Below are 17,241 nucleotides of genomic sequence, written 5' to 3'. Positions count from 1 at the left end.
ACTACAAACATCAACACCAAAATATTCAAACTTGAATACCTAAAGTGTAGCTCCTAATTCCATATTAAAGCACCCAAAAAAGTGTGCTGATTTTCAAAGATGTTGAGTATTTGCAGCTCCCAATGACTTCCCTGGGATTTGAGAGGTTTAAAACCTCTGAAAATCAGACCACTTTTACATAGGTGCCTAAATAAGGATTTAGGAGCCAACTTCAAACAGCCAAGTTTTAAAATGCTGGCCCTAAAGTGCAAGTCACCCCCCACACATTCTCTTTCATTGATCCTTGGTCACAGTCACCTGGCCACACATGTCCCATTCACTCATAATTCACCTGTGATTTGTCCAATTCTCTCCTTCACGCTCAGATCCATCCATTCTATTCCCCTCTGGAATGCTATGGAACCTCTGCCCCCGGTCAGGATCTCTTGGGCCTGTCCCTCCCTGCCTACACTAAGGTTGGCCAGCTGAAGAGGAGGGAGAATCCTACCCATAAGAGGCCTTCAGTGCTCAACCAATTACAAAACGAAGTAAGACCATGTTGAAGAACTTAACCTCTCAAGTTGAAGAGCTGAACTTAAGACAATGTTGTGGTGTTGAGTTTTCCAACATGGAAGGGGGAAGTTTATAAAAGTTTTAATTAAAATAAAATAATAAAAATTTTTATACTCATTAGGATTTTTTTCAAGCAAAACATAAATTTTGAGCATAAAGTACCACACTTAAGAATGTCCTAGTAAATAAGCTCCACTATTAAATTCAGTAGAGATCTTTTTTCCTAATAAAAATATTGCTCATCCTCCCCATCTATAATGTTTGACATTGCAAACTCCTCTATATGTCTGTGAATGTTTCATATGAGGATATGACAAAAGCGAAACACACAGAACCATCAGGATTTGTCCCCAGTAGTGGCTAGTAAATCTGTTGGCCCAATTATCACAACTGCAGGGAGAAGGGTTAGAATTCAAACCTACCTCTATATAGTCCTGCAGCGCTGTGTCAAGCATGGTCAGGTCTGTAAGAAAGGTGCCAAGGTAGGGGACCGTACCCTGCATGACTCCCTGCAGACAATCAGAGCAGTGTCTGGTTAATTGTCAGAGAAAGGCTGTGAATTCCAGCCGGTACATTATGATATAATATATTATACAGAGTAATCAGCTGAAAGCCCGCAGCAAAATTCTGGGCCTGATTCTATTCCATTTAAATCAATAGGAACTTTGCCATTGACTTCAATGGGAGTGGGATGGGGCCCCTGTTATTCAAACAAATGAATTCATATTGAAGAGTGGATATATTCAGGGCCTCTCCAACACTAGTTCCTGCACATAGAATTCCTACTGCTGTCCTACAGGTGGAATGAGTGTAAAACATGCTAGAAGGAGCACAAATACCAGCATCCCACAGCTCCCTCCAGACTGTGCAGATGGCTCCTAACATCTTGTGTAAACAGTCTTTTTTTCCGTGGCTCATCTCAGCCAGTCTTTGTTTTTTAATGAAGTTATAAAATCATGTGATTACATTCACATTTTTTCCCTCTAAGCTGGGTACGTCCGCCTTGGGATAATCTCTGTGTTCTAATTAACTCAGGACTCAACTTTCAACCTTCCTAAGTCTTCTACCTTATTTGGAGTCAGGGTTGTGTCTACATCAGTGAGGAAAAAATTCTCACTGCTACTGAAACCAGCAAAAAGATTCATACATTTGCCAGTCAACCAAAATGGAAAATATTTAGCAGTTTTTGCTTCCATTTCCCTGTTTCCAGATCTCTCCTCTTACTCAGTTTGTCTGAGAAAGCCATTTGTTTCAGCAAACGTTCCACTCCCAATTTCATCAGGGTAAAAAGCAGTTTTCACTGGCAAAAATGGAAACAGGCACGTCTTATGCATAGGCACCGACTCCGTGGAAAAATTAGTGGGTGCTCTGCACCCACTGGCAGCCAAACTCCCCTCACCCCCCACATTTCACCCCCCGCCCCCGAGCGCACCAAATCCCTGCTTCTCCGCCCACCTGCCAGCGCTTAGGACTTTCTAGGAGGGAAGGGGAGGAGCGGGGATACATCGCTCAGGGAAGGAGGCGGAGAAGAGGCAGGGCACGGGTGGAAACTTGGGGAAAGGGGGTGGAATGGGGGTGGAGTGAGGGTGATGCAGGGGTAGGGCCAGGGGCAGGGGTGGGGTCAAGCACCCACCAGGAACAGTGGAAGTTGGCGCCTATGGTCTTATGGAATCATCTCCTGTAAAAATCTGTGCAAAGTCCATAAAAATTAAGCAGATCTCTCAAAAATCCTGGGAGTTTCTGTGTGTTTGATGAGCTCACTGAAGTGAATGAAAATTTCCCTTTGACCAGAACTAATTTTCCTGTAACATCATATAACTTTTCATTTTTTTGCAGTAAACATTTTACCAAGTAAAAATTGGTTATTTTCACACAGCTTTGTTTAAAGGGTAATAGAAATTGCTACTGGAGTGTGAATCAAAGCTCCTGTGCTTCCTTAGGAAAGACGACCAGCCAGTCAGAGGCTATGGATATCTGCCTACAGCCATTAATCATTTATTGATGTCTCATGCAGCAGTTTGAATAGATTTCTGAAAGTCTTGAAATTAAGGCACAAGTCCTCAGTCCTGCATCCAGTCCTGAGAAGCTGGGCTGGGCACTGGGTAGACGGAGGTGGAAGTGAAGGAAGTAACTCTAGGCACTCTTATTTACTCCTGCTGTGGATAGATAAGTGGCTATTGGTGCAACAGCAAATACTCTGGCACCATTATTTCTCCTCCAACTCCTGCAGTCTTTTACAGCCATCAGCACATCCTCATTTCAGGCATTTGATAGATACTTGTGTTTTGTAAATATACTTCCTGTGGCAGTTTAGTAAATTTATGTGAGTTTTTGGAGCACAGGACAGCTGGGATTCTCAAATTATCTACTCAGTGACAGCTAGGGTGACCAGATGTCCCAATTTTATAGAGACAGTCCCATTATTTGGGGCTTAGTCTTGTACAGGTACCTATTAGCCCCATCCCAATTTTTCACACTTGCTCTCTGGTCACCTTGTGACAGTTTAGAGACACAAGGTGGGGAGGTGATATCGTTTACTGGACCACCTTCTGCTGGTGAGAGACAAATTTTTGAGCTTACACAGAGCTCTATTTCAGGGCTGGCAAACGGGAAGAAAAGCTCTGCACAAGCTCCAAAAATTGTCTCTCTCCCCAACAAAAGTTGGTCCAATAGAACATATTACCTCACCCACCTTGTCTCCTTAATATCCTATGACCTGATAGGGCTACAACACCACTGCATACAATAATGCTGTTACAGCTTGGCAGTTCAGCACACACCATATAATATCTGTACAGTACATAAAAATGTACTGCAAACTACTGTTCATGTTCTGTTTTATACTGTAATGTCTGTTTATTAATACAGAAAGAATATTTCAGGCCATATGTAAAAAGGGACAGAGTTAAGGCTGACTGTTCAATCTTCACTGTTTAAGCTCCTTGACACTGTGTACTTGCATGATCAACCTCACTGTTGTATTGACTCTATACCATGCAAAAACCCTAATGTGCTATGTGCTCTGTTTCTTAAAATGCAATTCAGGATTTTGCTTCTATTATCCCAGGTATAAATTCAGAGAGAAGAGAGAACAGCATGCTGCACACACCATATCTTTTTGGAGCTGAAGCCGCCTCTGGGTCCTTTTCTGGTTCTCTTTCACACTACTATCCAGATTTGCAAATTTGGATGTTCCTTCCTAAGGAGTGAATGAAAGGGCAATTAATGGGGGACATTATTGGTAGGATTGAAATACATGAAAATTCACCCAACTGAGCCCAATTCACACTGCCCTGAGCTTCAGAAATGTGTGCTTTTTTGCTTGTTTTAAAAAAAAAACTTCAAGGCTTCTGCACTGCTGTGATTTGTTGGAGAAAATCATACCAAATTCCCACAAGGGAGTTTGTCTGCAAAACAGTCCTGGCCCAGGCGAGGCTTAGAAGAACCACAAATCAACTGAGATTTTTAAATTCAAGAAGTCTGAATATGCGCCATACATTTGGGTTCTCATCCGAACACAGCATCTGGGCCTTTTGTCCTTAGACCTCTAACTTATTTCGCAATCAGCAGTTTTACAAATAAACATCTCCCCTCTGTTATGTAACACGCTGCCGTTTTTCATTTTTTATACAGTGATTCTATGATATGATGACTAACCTCTATGGTTTTCCGAGTAATACAGAGACATTCAGGAAATAGAAGTGTTTGTTTTAGATTTGCACAATTCGAGCCTGAGGGATTTAGGTTTTCCAATAACTATATGAATGGGAGCCATATTTCATAACAGTTCTGTAGCCTTTGCCTTGTGATGTTAATTCATTTCTGAGATTATGACCCTCTTTTTCTAGTGAGTCTCAAAACAATAATAAATAATAATTTGCATTTGTAAAGCTCCTTTTGTAGGATCTTAAGGTACTTTATAAATGTTAATTAATCAAGACTCCGAACATTCCTATCAGATAGGTGAGTAATTCGACACCTATTTTATAGTTGGGGAAACAAGGAGTTTAAGTGACTTGCCCAGGGTCATATAACAGTAAGTTGCAGAGACAGAAATGGAATCTAGAAGCCTGGACTCCCATAAGACCGGCCATATTGGGTCAGCCCAAAGGTCCATCTAGCCCGGTATCCTGACTTCCAATAGTGGCCAATGCCAGGTGCCCCAGAGGGAATGAACAGAACAGGTAATCATCAGGTGATCCATCCCCTGTCGACCAGTCCCAGCTTCTGGCAAACAGAGGCTAGGGACACCATATCCATCCTGGTTAATAGCCACTGATGGACCTATCCTCCATGAATTTATCTAGTTCTTTTTTGAACCCTGTTATATCCTTGGCCTTCACAACATCCTCTGGCAAAGAGTTCCACAGACTGATTGTACGCTGTGTGAAGAAATACTTCCTTTTGTTTGTTTTAAACCTGCTGCCTATTAATTTCATTTGGTGACCTCTAGCACTCGTGTTATGAGGAGGAGAAAATAACACTTCCTTATTTACTTTCTCCACACCAGTCATGATTTTATAGACCTCTACCATATCCCCCCTTAGTTGTCCCTTTTCCAAACTGAAAAGTCCTAATCTTATTAATCCCTTCTCATATGGACGCAGTTCCATACTCCTAATCATTTTTGTTGCCCTTTTCTGAACCTTTTCCAATTCCAATATATCTTTTTGAGATGAGGTGACCACATCTGCACACAGTAGTCAAGATATGGGCATACCATGGTTTTATATAGAGGCACTATGATATTTTCTGCCTTATTATCTATCCCTTTCTTAATGATTCCCAACATTCTGTTAGCTTTTGTGACTGCCACTGCACATTGAGTGGATGTTTTCAGAGAACTAACCACAATGATGCCAAGACCTCTCTGCTCGGTGGTAACAGCTAATTTAGACCCCTATCATTTTTGTTGTGGTTATGTTTTCTAATGTGCATTACTCTGCATTGATCAACACTGAATTTAATCTGCCATTTTGTTGCCCAGTCACCCAGTTTTGTGAGATCCATCCGTAGCTCTTCACAGTCTGCTTTGGACTTAACTATCTTGAGTAGTTTTGTATCATCTGCAAATTTTATCACTTCCTGTTTATCCCTCTTTCTAGATCGTTTATGAATATGTTGAAAAGGACTCGTCCCAGTACAGACCCCTGGGGGACACCACTATTTACCTCTTTCCATTCTGAAAACTGAATATTTATTCCTATCTTTTGTTTCCTATCTTCTAACCAGCTACCGATCCATGAGAGGACCTTCCCTCTTATCCTATGACAGCTTACTTTGCATACAAGCCTTGAGTGAGGGACCTTATCAAAGGCTTTCTGAAAATCTAAGTACACTATATCCACTGAATCCCCCTTGTCCACATGCTTGTTGACCCCCTCAAAGAATTCTAGTAGATTGGTGAGGCATGATTTCCCTTTATAAAAACCATGTTGATTCTTACTCAACAAATTATGTTCATCTATGTGCCTGATAATTCTGTTCTTTACTATATTTTCAATCAATTTCCCTGGTACTGAAGTCAGGCTTATTGGCCTGTAATTGCCGGGATCATCTCTGGAGCCCTTTTTAAAAATTGGTGTCACATTAGTTATCCTCTAGTCATTTGGTACAGAAGCTGATTTAAATGATAAGTTACAAACCACAGAAGAATTACTCATGCACATAGTGCAGAAGGCTTGTAGTGCTCTAGATTTTAGAGATGGAAAGACCTCTTGGTTCATCCACCAAGCCACTTCTGGCTTATTCCATACAGTACTGTGACAGAGTGCTGGGCAACAGCAGCTGTACCAGCACTCTGATCACTGACCACCAATTATAGCACCCCAGAATAAACCTGAGGGGTAAAGCTGTGCCTAACTGATAGGCTGGGATGGGCTGAGGAGAGCCCAAAAGGCTAATGAGCTCATTAGATTAGAAAATAGAAAAGACACAGGAAGGAAATGCTAAGGGGAGCAGAGACAGACTGACAGGCTTTTGCAAGACAGAGCCAGGAGACATGGCTTGGGGGAAAATCTTTTCTGTCTCCACGCTTCTTGGCTGAGTGAACTAAGAACAGTATGTTTATAAAACAACACTGCACAGGTTTGTAACCGTGCTGGGGGGAACACTAAATAAATTGCACAAAGTGTTTGAACAGAAGGGGTCTCCAAGCAGCTTGTATCTAGAAAAGAGACAGGAGCGAGATGCTGCCCTGTCAAAAGTATATTCAGCTGTTTTGGTCCACTCCAGTTTTAGATGCCTCAAGTGATAGGTCTGCTACAACTTCCTTGGGAAGACTATTCACGGATGTGGCAGTCCTTACAATTAGGAAAGAGAGACTTCCAGGCTTCATCTGAAGCTAGTCTTCAGGTTGTCACAAGTGGAACGGAGTTAATAAAACAGCTGAACGAGATCATCATAAGCTCATTTCATTGCCTTCAGAATGGTTTGCAGAATAAGATCTGGCAGGAGCCAACAGGTCTGTCCCTGGGGATGTTTAACATTTAGTTAATTAAACTGCTCTGGATAGATATGGACTCCTCTCAATATTTATTACTGCTTCACCTGCTGTAAAATATTTTGATAAATGGCTCATAAGTAGCTCCTGCCCACCAAGTTTGAATACAATCGCCCACCATCACTGAGCCTTTGCCCAAAACTCAGTGTTTGACATTATAATGCTGAGGTGAAATATAAATTCCTAGACAGACTAGATATAGACTAGATAGAAACAGACTGAATTAGACAGAGCTCAGAGAAATCTAATTGAACCTTCCTTTAGTTTCTAAAAGGTTCATATCAACATGCTTCACTACCAATATTTCTCATTTTCAGGGGCCTCTGAACTTTAGGGGTTCACCCGGGTCTGACAGCAGAATTCCCAGACTACTGCAACACAGACTGTTTTGTGGCATTTCTGGCCACACACACAGCAGGAAGCCTGCTCCTTCCAGATTCCCAGCCCTGTTTTGTAGTTCCAAGAAGGTGGGGATAGTTTGGACAAACATCTTGGAAGAAATCCTCAGCTGGAATAAACTGACTTAACACCCACTGCAGTCAAAGGAGCTGTGACAATTTACAGCTGCTGAGAATCTGGTCTTTGTATTCTTTTATGCTCATCAGTACTGAACCTTTCTAGATGAATGTATGACTAACTGAAAGGCTATCTAGAACAGCTGTATTTCTGGGAAGTACTTCTGCATCCTTTGCCGTTGTGCTATTTTGCAACTTCTTTGAGCTGCCGCTCCTCAGTGAGACAACAGATATCTCAACACCTTCTACAGCACCTGTTCACTAGCAGACAAATCCCATAATCCATCCCAACCTTCCAGTTGTGCATGGCATCAGTGTCAGTGGAACCAATGCAATTCTGCTGTGCCAGGGGGCAGAAAGGTCACACAGGAAGCAGGCATGCACACTTCTTGCATGCCACAGAACTGTGCTCTGTAAGGCTCCCTACAATGGAGCCTTGGGGGGTGGGTTTGGGTGACTGGACAGGCGACAAAGTTCAGCACTGACACAGATCATAACTCTTGCTCTCAGCCTCATTCTCACCTTCATTAGCAGCTCTCTACTTGTCAGATAATTGTCATGGTCTGAGAAGATATCGGACAGCTCTTCAAACATCAGCATTCTGTCTCTAGGTAGAAGAGGAATTAAGTCAATTATTGATTACAAAGCAACCTAAATCAAGCCTACATCATTATAATCCAGTTTCCCACAGTGACGAAGGACTAGACAACAATCAAACATGTAAAAGGTGGGTCAGCACAGGGACTCATTCACTGATGTGCTGAGCCCCCTCAACTCCTCTTGCTGCTGGCTCAGCATTTTGCAAGATTGCATAACCATGAAAAGTAACCCTCTCTCTTGATGTTCTCTGTGTAAGGTTGTATGGTGCCACAACAGGGATATGCGTGTCATCCATTGCACCACTGCAGCCTGGGAATCTCACTGCTTCAAATCCATCCACTATGTCCTGCATGTTGCTGAGAGTCACAGTCATAACGGCTCTGCACACACAGCAGGGAATCTTCCAACTCCAAAATGGTTGCCCACTGACCAATAGCAATCTGGCAGTGTAAGTTTCCACAGTGCGATTGCTATCTGCTTCTCTGCTGTCAGTGCAGCTCTCATCTTGGCATCCTTGCACTGGAAGGTTGGGATGAGCTTGCACACAGATCCAGGAATGTGGCTTTGAGTATCTGAAAGTTCTGCAGCCACTGCTCATCATCCCAAACCTGTGTTACGATGGAATCCCATCAGTCAGTGCTCGTTTCTTGGGCTCAGAAGCGATGCTCCAACATCGGCAGCTACCCAGTGAATGCCATCAATCAACTTGATTTGGTTCTCACTATGTCTCAAAGCAATCCATCTGCCAAGAAATCCTCATGTTCCATGCTGCTTAGTTTTTTCTTATGGCTCTGCAAATACCACAAGATTGTGTGTCTTGTGCTTGCAATGCTTATGACAGTAGTGCAGAGCTGTGCAGGCTCCATGCTTCTGTCAGACATGGTAGACAGTGAGGAGGGCTTCATGGGTTTGTGAGGTTTTTTTTAGAAAGGCACGAAAATTATGAGATTTAGATAACATTATGGAATGGAGACAGTTGCATGCTAGGAAATTGACCCCTTACTCCCAGACACCACTGCGTGACTCATATCTGCCCCACCGTGCTTTGCCAAAACTTCCCAAAAAACAGTGGATTGAATGGTGGAGGACTGCACTCTAGCCTATCTACCCATGGTGCACATCGCCATGCATCGACATAAACACTTGTGGTGAGCATGCACACTGCCAATGCAAGAAGTCAAGTATGCACACTCACAAACAATATACTAATTGTGGCGGTCTTCTTATTTGCATCAGCAAAAGTTTGTACTATAGACCTGCCCTAAGCATAACTGTACTTTGTTTTTGTTGTGGGCCAGTCAGAGGAAAGGAGCTAAAAGGACAGTGGGAGGATTACTTTGGAACAGATGCCCAAGTCTTCTTTAACCGGTAGATGGAGTTGGACTGTAGTGCTGAAACAATGGCCCTCAAAGAGGAAAAATTCTTCAGGATCCTACATTCCTGTAAAGGGAGGGATTAAAAAATAAAGGAGAGTTAAAGATCAATATTACAAGTGAGCTGGCGATTTCCTGTTTTTCTAATCTCACAGCTGCGCTGAATTCTTACTGCTCAATAGGCAGCTGTACAAATATAGTGCATCAAAAATGGCTCCCCCTCCCGCTCCACCTACCAAAACCTTTATAGGTTTTGGCACTTAATCTTTGTTTTCTTCACTTTCATTTTTTTGTATAGCTTCCAGCTCTCCTAGTAAAAATACTAGTGGAGGTGGGTCTCTGAAGGCAAGCTAAAGAAAACAAACTTTTACCTCTTAATAAGCACTTTATAATTACCTTCTCCCCCTGCTGGGGAAAGTTGGGGCCTGCTTATTTGCAAGTTGAATTTAAAATGATAAATCTTGGCAAACTAAATGGCAATTAAAAAATACACACAAAAGATCAACATATTCAAGCGTGTACATTGTTTAAAGTAAAGGGGATCAAACCTCTCCATGGGGGGAGCACATCTCAATAGAGAGACTGGCTCAAAGACATCTCCCTCCCATTTGTGATCACACCACATCTTTGTGGCAATTATAACTGAGGCTTATATGGAAGCAAGGAGGAGGTGGAAAAAGAACAGGCATCCTCTGACTAACCCGCTCTCCAAAGAACTCATGAAAGTGTGTCCACAGCCCAGCAGTTCAAGCATGCACATGCAAATACCACCTGCTCTGCTAGTCTCTAATATTAACATTAAAAGTCACATTTTAAAATGCAGCCTCTAACTTTACTTACGTTTATGAGTACAAGCTATGCACAACTTCAGATGCTGTTTAAGAATTTACCTTATAATGTTAATATTAGAGAGTAGCAGAGCATATGGTGATGGCATTTGGGCTCGGTTTGTACTAAGGTTGGTGTCAAAAGATTGTAATTAGGGCCAAAGCTCAGGGTCAGACCTGATGACACCAAAAGTTCGAAAGCTATTCTTGTAAGATTTCTGGCACCTTGTGCCGAAATATCACAAAACAGCTTTCTCACAAGATCTTTGGCAACAGCAGAAAACAAGTTTCTTCTTGGTTCGGGCTCAGCTCAGAACCCAAACCATAGGGGATGGTTTGGAGCCAGAAATACGATCCTGAAACACTCTGCTCCCCAAACATGAAAGAGGTTGGGAAAGTAGGTGCCAGTGTGGGACCATCTTTAGTTCACAGCTTCCACTGGATTTAAGAAAAACATCAGGACTCCCATTCTATATCCATGTTTTCAGATGTTCATTTTATTCACTACAGGCTAAACTTTAGCCAGCATTTTTCTGCCTCAGGGTGTTTTTTAAGAATTGCTTTGCCACTTTTTAAGAGACAAAAACATAAAATAATCAGAAGCTTTCCTGTACCTGAAATACTCAAAAATAAAATTCCTTTTTAAAATTAAGGTTAACAGGCAATTAGTGATTTCTTTTTTATTTTGAAAGAAAGTATTTGATGTAGAAAATTGGTCAATCTTGCTCAGTAATTTTAGATCCAAGATGGAGTTTGAAGGGCTGGCAGTTAGAAAAAACATAACTTGACTTTTAAATGTATCAAATTGGCTATGAAGTCATTGACAGACAAACATGGAAACCCACACTGCCTTATTTACAGAGTCATTTTTATAGTGACTAATTCCAGTTTAATGGGCAGATTCTCAAGCACAGGCACCTACATATGCAAAACATTCATTTGTGCATGCAAAATAAGCAATTCTATTTAGAAGTGGGGAACTGAATGTGTAGCTAGCCGTTCTGCCCATGCAATTACTTGACTGAGTGTGCACGCACATTCTTCATAGGTTCAACTAGGGCTGCAGTATTTAATTTTGTGTGTGAATTTAGGACTGGTGAAAGATGCTAGACTGATAGTCCTGGAGGCTGAAGGTCATAGATCAGATACTATGTGGGCAGTGACAGTCCAGACTTCCCCTGCCACTCCTACTACCCTCTCAATATGTATCCCCTATCCTTGAGGGATCACCCCTAGGAATGAGAAGATAGCTTAATCTCCATTCAATCCTTCACCTCTTAACTCCCAAACAAGGGTGTCCATTAATACCTTGGATGATGGTTTTTGTGATTGACACCTGTGTACCAGAAAACAAGACTGACACCATCTAAGCCATTTCACACTGGCCATCAAAGAACCATCAGATGATAACAGAAGTTGATCACCTACTGATTTAGGCTGAATTAGAACTGCCAATGTAGAGGTGAAAGACTCTACTTCCCATAATACCACCTAGTCCTTATGTGCCCTTTTCATCAGTCAAGCTCAGAAAGTGCTTTACAAAGAAGTGATCATTAGCCCCATTTACAGGTCGGGAAACTGGGCAACAGAAAGTTTAAGCAATATACCTAGAGTCAGCCAGCAGAGTTCCCTGAGCCATCCATTCCCGCCTGTCTAGGTGCCAATACTAACAATTTTGCTTCTAGAGGCATTAAAACAAATTAAGACTGGAAAATTCAATATTTGTCCTGATTTTTTAAGTATTGCTTATTTTTTATCTCTTTGCAAGAATCCATGATTCTTTAATGTGCGTTAGATTTATTTTTAAAGGAACACTGAAGCATTCAAACAAAACTATCTCAGTGCCAGCAGCCCAGCCCTCATGAGCACAGTTCATGAAGCATCCAACAAATAGAAGATACAATCTAAAAAATTAGGAAGCCAGGGTTGCTGAAGGAACTCAGACAAAATGATATCATGCAAACAAGTGAGAAACATATGGAATCAATTACTAGGGAAAGCAATTGAAACAAAGAGTAAAAAGGAGTTCTAGAGACACCTGGGGTATGGAGAAAAAGCAGGGAAATAGGATTAAGATGAAGTGAAGCAAAGAAAGGGCAGGCCTCTTGAACCAGACAGCCTTTCCTTACATTTCTTCTGGTCTTTTGAGTAAATCTGTAACTACAAACTAGGGATCATGCCCAATGGACAAAGTAAATGAGTCCGTAAGCAAATATACTGCAGTGTCAAGGGTTATTCAAAACAACAATACTATGAGCAATAACATAATTTTTCTGCTTTCCCCGCAAATTATAAATTTTGCGTCTGATCATTTACCTAAGTCTTACCATTTGCTTTACTTTGAAATACGCTGTGTTTAAGTAAGAAAATATCTAGTTTAGTGATCTCATGTTTTAAATTCTAGTTTTATGGGATTTATAAATGGGGAAAGGAAGAAGGAAAGAAATTACAATTACCTGTTGAAGACGAAGGTGAATCATTTCTAAGAGATTTTGTATTTCTGGTAGCTGAAACATAAACTCTCACTTGCATTCGATTCCTTCAAAATAGTTTCCATTTGCTCAAAAGCCCAGTTTCCCATTTGGAACAGGAGAAACACAAACTGGGATTAAAGCAAAGGGCACAGGAAGCACCTTTTACTGTTTTACTCATATTTCTTTGCCCACCCCTTGAATGTTGTGTCCAGTTCTGCTTGGCACATCTCATAAAAGGATACAGTGGAACTAGAAAAGGTTCAGAGAATGGCAAGCAATGGCTTCCATATAAGGAGAGACTAAAAAGATTAGGGCAGTTCAGATTAGAAAAGTGATGATGGGGGAGGGGATATGATATAGGTCTATAAAATGATGAACAGTATAGAAAAAGTGAATAGAGAAGTGTTATTTACCATTTCACACAATACAAAAAACAGGGGTTACCTGATGAAATTAACAGGTAGCAGGTTTAATACAAACAAGCAAAAGTACTTTTTCCACAAAACACAGTTAAACTGTGGAAGTCATTGCCACAGGATGTTGTGATAGTGAAAACTAGAAGTGGGTTGAAAAAAGAACTGGATAAATTCATGGAAAATAGGTCCATCAGTGGCTATTAGCCAAGATGGTCAGAGATGCAACCCCATGTTCAGGACAACCCTAAACCTCTGACTGCCAGAAGCTGGGATGAGAAGACAGGGCTGGATGACTCCAACTGCTCTGTTTTGAACACTTCCCCTGAAGTTCTGCTACTGGCTACTGTCAGAGACAGGATACTGGGCTAGACAGACCATTGTTCTGATCCAGTATGGCCATTCATATGATATTTAAAAATTGTCCCTGAATCATCTCACACAGTTTACTCAGAAGTCATGAAGCGTCAAGAAAGATGCAATAATTCCTGGATAACTGAGAAATAAGTATTAATAAATTTAGGCCTTGGGGGTCCATTAGTCTATTAATAACACAGAGTGCTACCATGTGGGAAGGCCCTCACTTGGAATTGAGCTTGGTTTCTCACCCCTGCTCCCCACCCTCATGGCATCAAGGACTAAGAAAGAACACTGCAGAATCATTGCACTGAGTCCGTCAAAGGGAGAACACCTATCACTTTCCATTGACCCCCTCTGACTGATCGAGGCTCTAGAGGGAGCTTCATCCAGACCCTGCCTGCCCTGGATTATGGTGTAGGTCATCAGCAGCGTGGAGGCCTTTTATAAAAGCGGTGAAGAGGAGTAAAAGGGCAGAAAAATTACAGGATATTGAAGAACTCCTCTCTCAAAACAACAGATGGGACAAACTTTCAAATAAAGATGCAACAGGGGGACATACAAAAATGAGCAGCATCCTCTGCACTCATTAACGTTTGACTGTGTGTAAGCAAAACGTCTGCCTGAGTGAGCAAATGGGCTGTAGATGCAATCACCCAGTCTATGTGGGGTTCTGTGGGCACCATCAATGACCTTATTACATTCCTGTTACACTTTCCTTGAGAAATATGGCCTAATGCATCTAACTTTAAGAGGACTTCGACAGAATTCCACTTCCATCAAGAAGATTAGTCATTTTTCTTTCCTAGGGAACATGAATTGTTTGACTTTGCAAACCTCTCTCACCATAATAATAGCACTGACACAGCACTTCCTACCTTCGAAGCACATGCATCATCCACTCATTAACACCCACAACGCTGTGATAAGGCAGCATTTTCAGGATGGGGAAATGCAGGATCTTGCCCAAGGCCACCAAGGGAGTCAGTGTGAAAAATAACCCGTGGACAAAGCACATGACCCCCCACCTCCCAAACAACCATTAACTGAAACAGGACAGAACGAATGCTTTACATGTGCAATATGAATCCATTTCTCAATTATCTTGGCCCTCTGCTGTGTTTTGAGGTCCTTGCCCTTCAGGATGGTGCTGACGACACATTTGGTAACTGCGTTGAACTGAGAGATGGTGGCTCTGATGGTGGGCGCCAAGTGTTTGTTTTCTTTCTTATCCCTCCGAGACCAGATGCACCCCAAGCAGTGGTGGGGCACCACTTTCTTAAAGAGCTTCTAGAACAAGAAAGAGGTTTGTAAATCAACAGGGCTCTCTGAGATTCCTATTGTTAGTTTGCTGAAATACATCTTTTTACAGCATGCTGGATCTAAAACTGAGAGTGTATTAACAGATAAATGCTCATTTTCTCTGATATGAAAATTTACTCTGCTCCATATATGCTTGAGGACAAAAAGGAAATGTATCATGGTCAGCTAAAAAGTACTTAGAACATTTAGCTTGTTTGAGCTACTGTACAGCTGCACAGGGCTGGTTCTCAGGGAGGGGAAGCTAGGCAGTCGCCCTGGATGTTGTCTTCCAGGGGGTGCTGTACCACTGTCACATTCAGCTGGGTTCCTCCCCACCCTCATGCTGAGTGACCAGCCTTTTTTTCTTTGGTTCACTGAATGACCATGTGTGTGTGTTTGGGGGTAGGGATTAAATGTTTTCCCCCCTGGCTGGCAAAAAGCTAAAGGGGTGGGGAACCGTGTCTTGTGTATACACATATAACATATACAGTATGAGTATATCTATTTATGTACACACACACACACACACACACACACACACACACACACACACACACACACACACACACACACACACACACACACACACACACACACTCCTTTATCTGCATATCAAAAGATACCAATACTCAGGGGTGAAAGTAACTTATAGGACTTACCGGTACTGCCGGAGTCCTGAGGGGGTGTGACCTCATCCGAAAGAGGCGTGGCCTCTCAAGATTTAAAGGCCCTGGGGAACCAGCTGTGGCTGGGAGACCCAGGGCCTTTAAATCAACCAGGGGCTCCCAGCTGCAGAGGTGGCTGGGAGCCCTCAGGGGTAAATTAAAGGGCCCAGGGCTCTGGCTGCCAGGGGAAACCCTGAGCTTTGCGGGGCTGGGGCAGGGACTTAAAGGGCCCAGAGCTCCTGCCGCTGAGGGAAGCTAGAAGCCCTTTAAATCCTGGCCCCAGCCCAGCTGCTGGAGCCATGGCTGGGATTTAAAGGGCTCTGGGCTGCCCGCAGCCATGGGCAGCCCAGAGCCCTTTCAATCCCCACCGTGGAAACCGATGCGGTCCAACACGGCGCACTGGCTCTTGCTGGTATGCTGGACCGGACCGGCTTACTTTCACCTCTGACTGTATGTATGTGTATGTGTATGAATGTGTCACAAACAATGCAGCTGCAGCCTGCCACCGACCAGCAGCGACCCCAGCAACCGGTCCCTGTGGGCTGCTGCCTGCAGCGAGGCAGCAGGTGCCGCTGGGCTGGGTCTGCCAAGGAGTAAGTAACCAAGGCAAAAACCACAGCCAGCCAGGGAGGGAGCCAGGGAGGGAGCCAGGGGGAGGGGAAGACAGGGGTGAATGAAGGACAACTGGAATGGCCTTCATGAAATATACAAGATATTTAGAGAAAGTTTTGTCAATTTCAGCCTCTGCACTCTGCAGGAAGGACAAAACAAAAAGAGATCTGAGATTGCATCCAATGTCCTAAGGACATTTCAGGTGTTTAAATCAATATATAAAGAGGGTGGATTGGAATGAAAACTACTATTTCTTTCAAAGGAGGCACAATAATTTCCCTGAATATTCAGTTTTCCCCTCCAATCCCTTTGTGGTTTTGTCTATGGGGGCTATTTGCTTTCCCTGTGAATCTTTAGTTGCTTTAGCAAAATTGCTTTGCCCAAAATAAATCCTAATCATCATGACACATCTTTCCACCATGTTCTCCATGTTTTTTGTGTTGTTTTTTTTAAACAGTAACATTTCAAAGAGGATCTGCAAGCAGTTTGGACATCACAACCATGATCCTCTGCTGGGAAAGGAATGGGATAGATTTGACCTTGGAAATGGTTCCTGATTTTGATTGTGTTTAAGAGATCCCCTCATCCTGGGGCAGAAGAGAACTGCCCCTGCCATAGTCACACACACACCCAACAACAACTGGGAGTGAAATTAACAAGGATGCCAGAAACGGCTCCTAACTCTGGGCACTGAACTGCACAGGGAACAGCTGAGTTTAAACTGTTCTTTTGCAGGCAGCAGAGCAGGCATCTCAGCCAGTGTCCCTATTGCAAGCTAGAGCCTAGAGGAGAACCCCTGCTGGGGGTGGGAGAGGAGGAATGCAAAGCCTTGTCTGCAGCCTGGCTGGAGGAGGGGGAGGGAGGAACTGAGAAACCAATGCAACAGTGAGTTTTCCCCTTCCACCTGCTTTTATTAGCTCTGGATTTAAGCTGGGCAGCCAAATGCTTGCATTTGTTGTGTGTATTAGTATTGGAGAGATCTCCTCATCCCGGGGGCAGAAAAGGACTGCCCCTGCCATGGTCAAACACACCCTCCCCTCCCCTCAGCT

The 17,241-nt window shown here is 42.8% G+C and overlaps 1 protein-coding gene across 3 annotated transcripts in view; it reads right to left on the bottom strand.

Moving 5' to 3' along the window:
* The window catches only part of RGL1 (ral guanine nucleotide dissociation stimulator like 1), a 169,635-nt gene that overhangs the window by 24,408 nt on the left and 127,986 nt on the right, over positions 1 to 17,241 (bottom strand). For all 3 annotated transcript variants that reach the window (XM_030572037.1, XM_030572039.1, XM_030572038.1), the window contains 5 exons: positions 14,688 to 14,903; positions 9,506 to 9,609; positions 8,092 to 8,176; positions 3,662 to 3,751; positions 975 to 1,061 (listed from right to left, as the gene is read on the bottom strand). In XM_030572037.1, the coding sequence (XP_030427897.1) occupies positions 975 to 1,061; positions 3,662 to 3,751; positions 8,092 to 8,176; positions 9,506 to 9,609; positions 14,688 to 14,903 (582 nt within the window). The remainder of the gene's footprint in view (positions 1 to 974; positions 1,062 to 3,661; positions 3,752 to 8,091; positions 8,177 to 9,505; positions 9,610 to 14,687; positions 14,904 to 17,241) is intronic.

Source organism: Gopherus evgoodei, chromosome 8, assembly GCF_007399415.2.
Source record: "Gopherus evgoodei ecotype Sinaloan lineage chromosome 8, rGopEvg1_v1.p, whole genome shotgun sequence".
NCBI lineage: Eukaryota > Metazoa > Chordata > Testudines > Testudinidae > Gopherus > Gopherus evgoodei.
The sequence above is the reverse complement of the archived record's forward strand: the minus strand, read 5'-3'. Positions and strand labels throughout refer to the sequence as shown.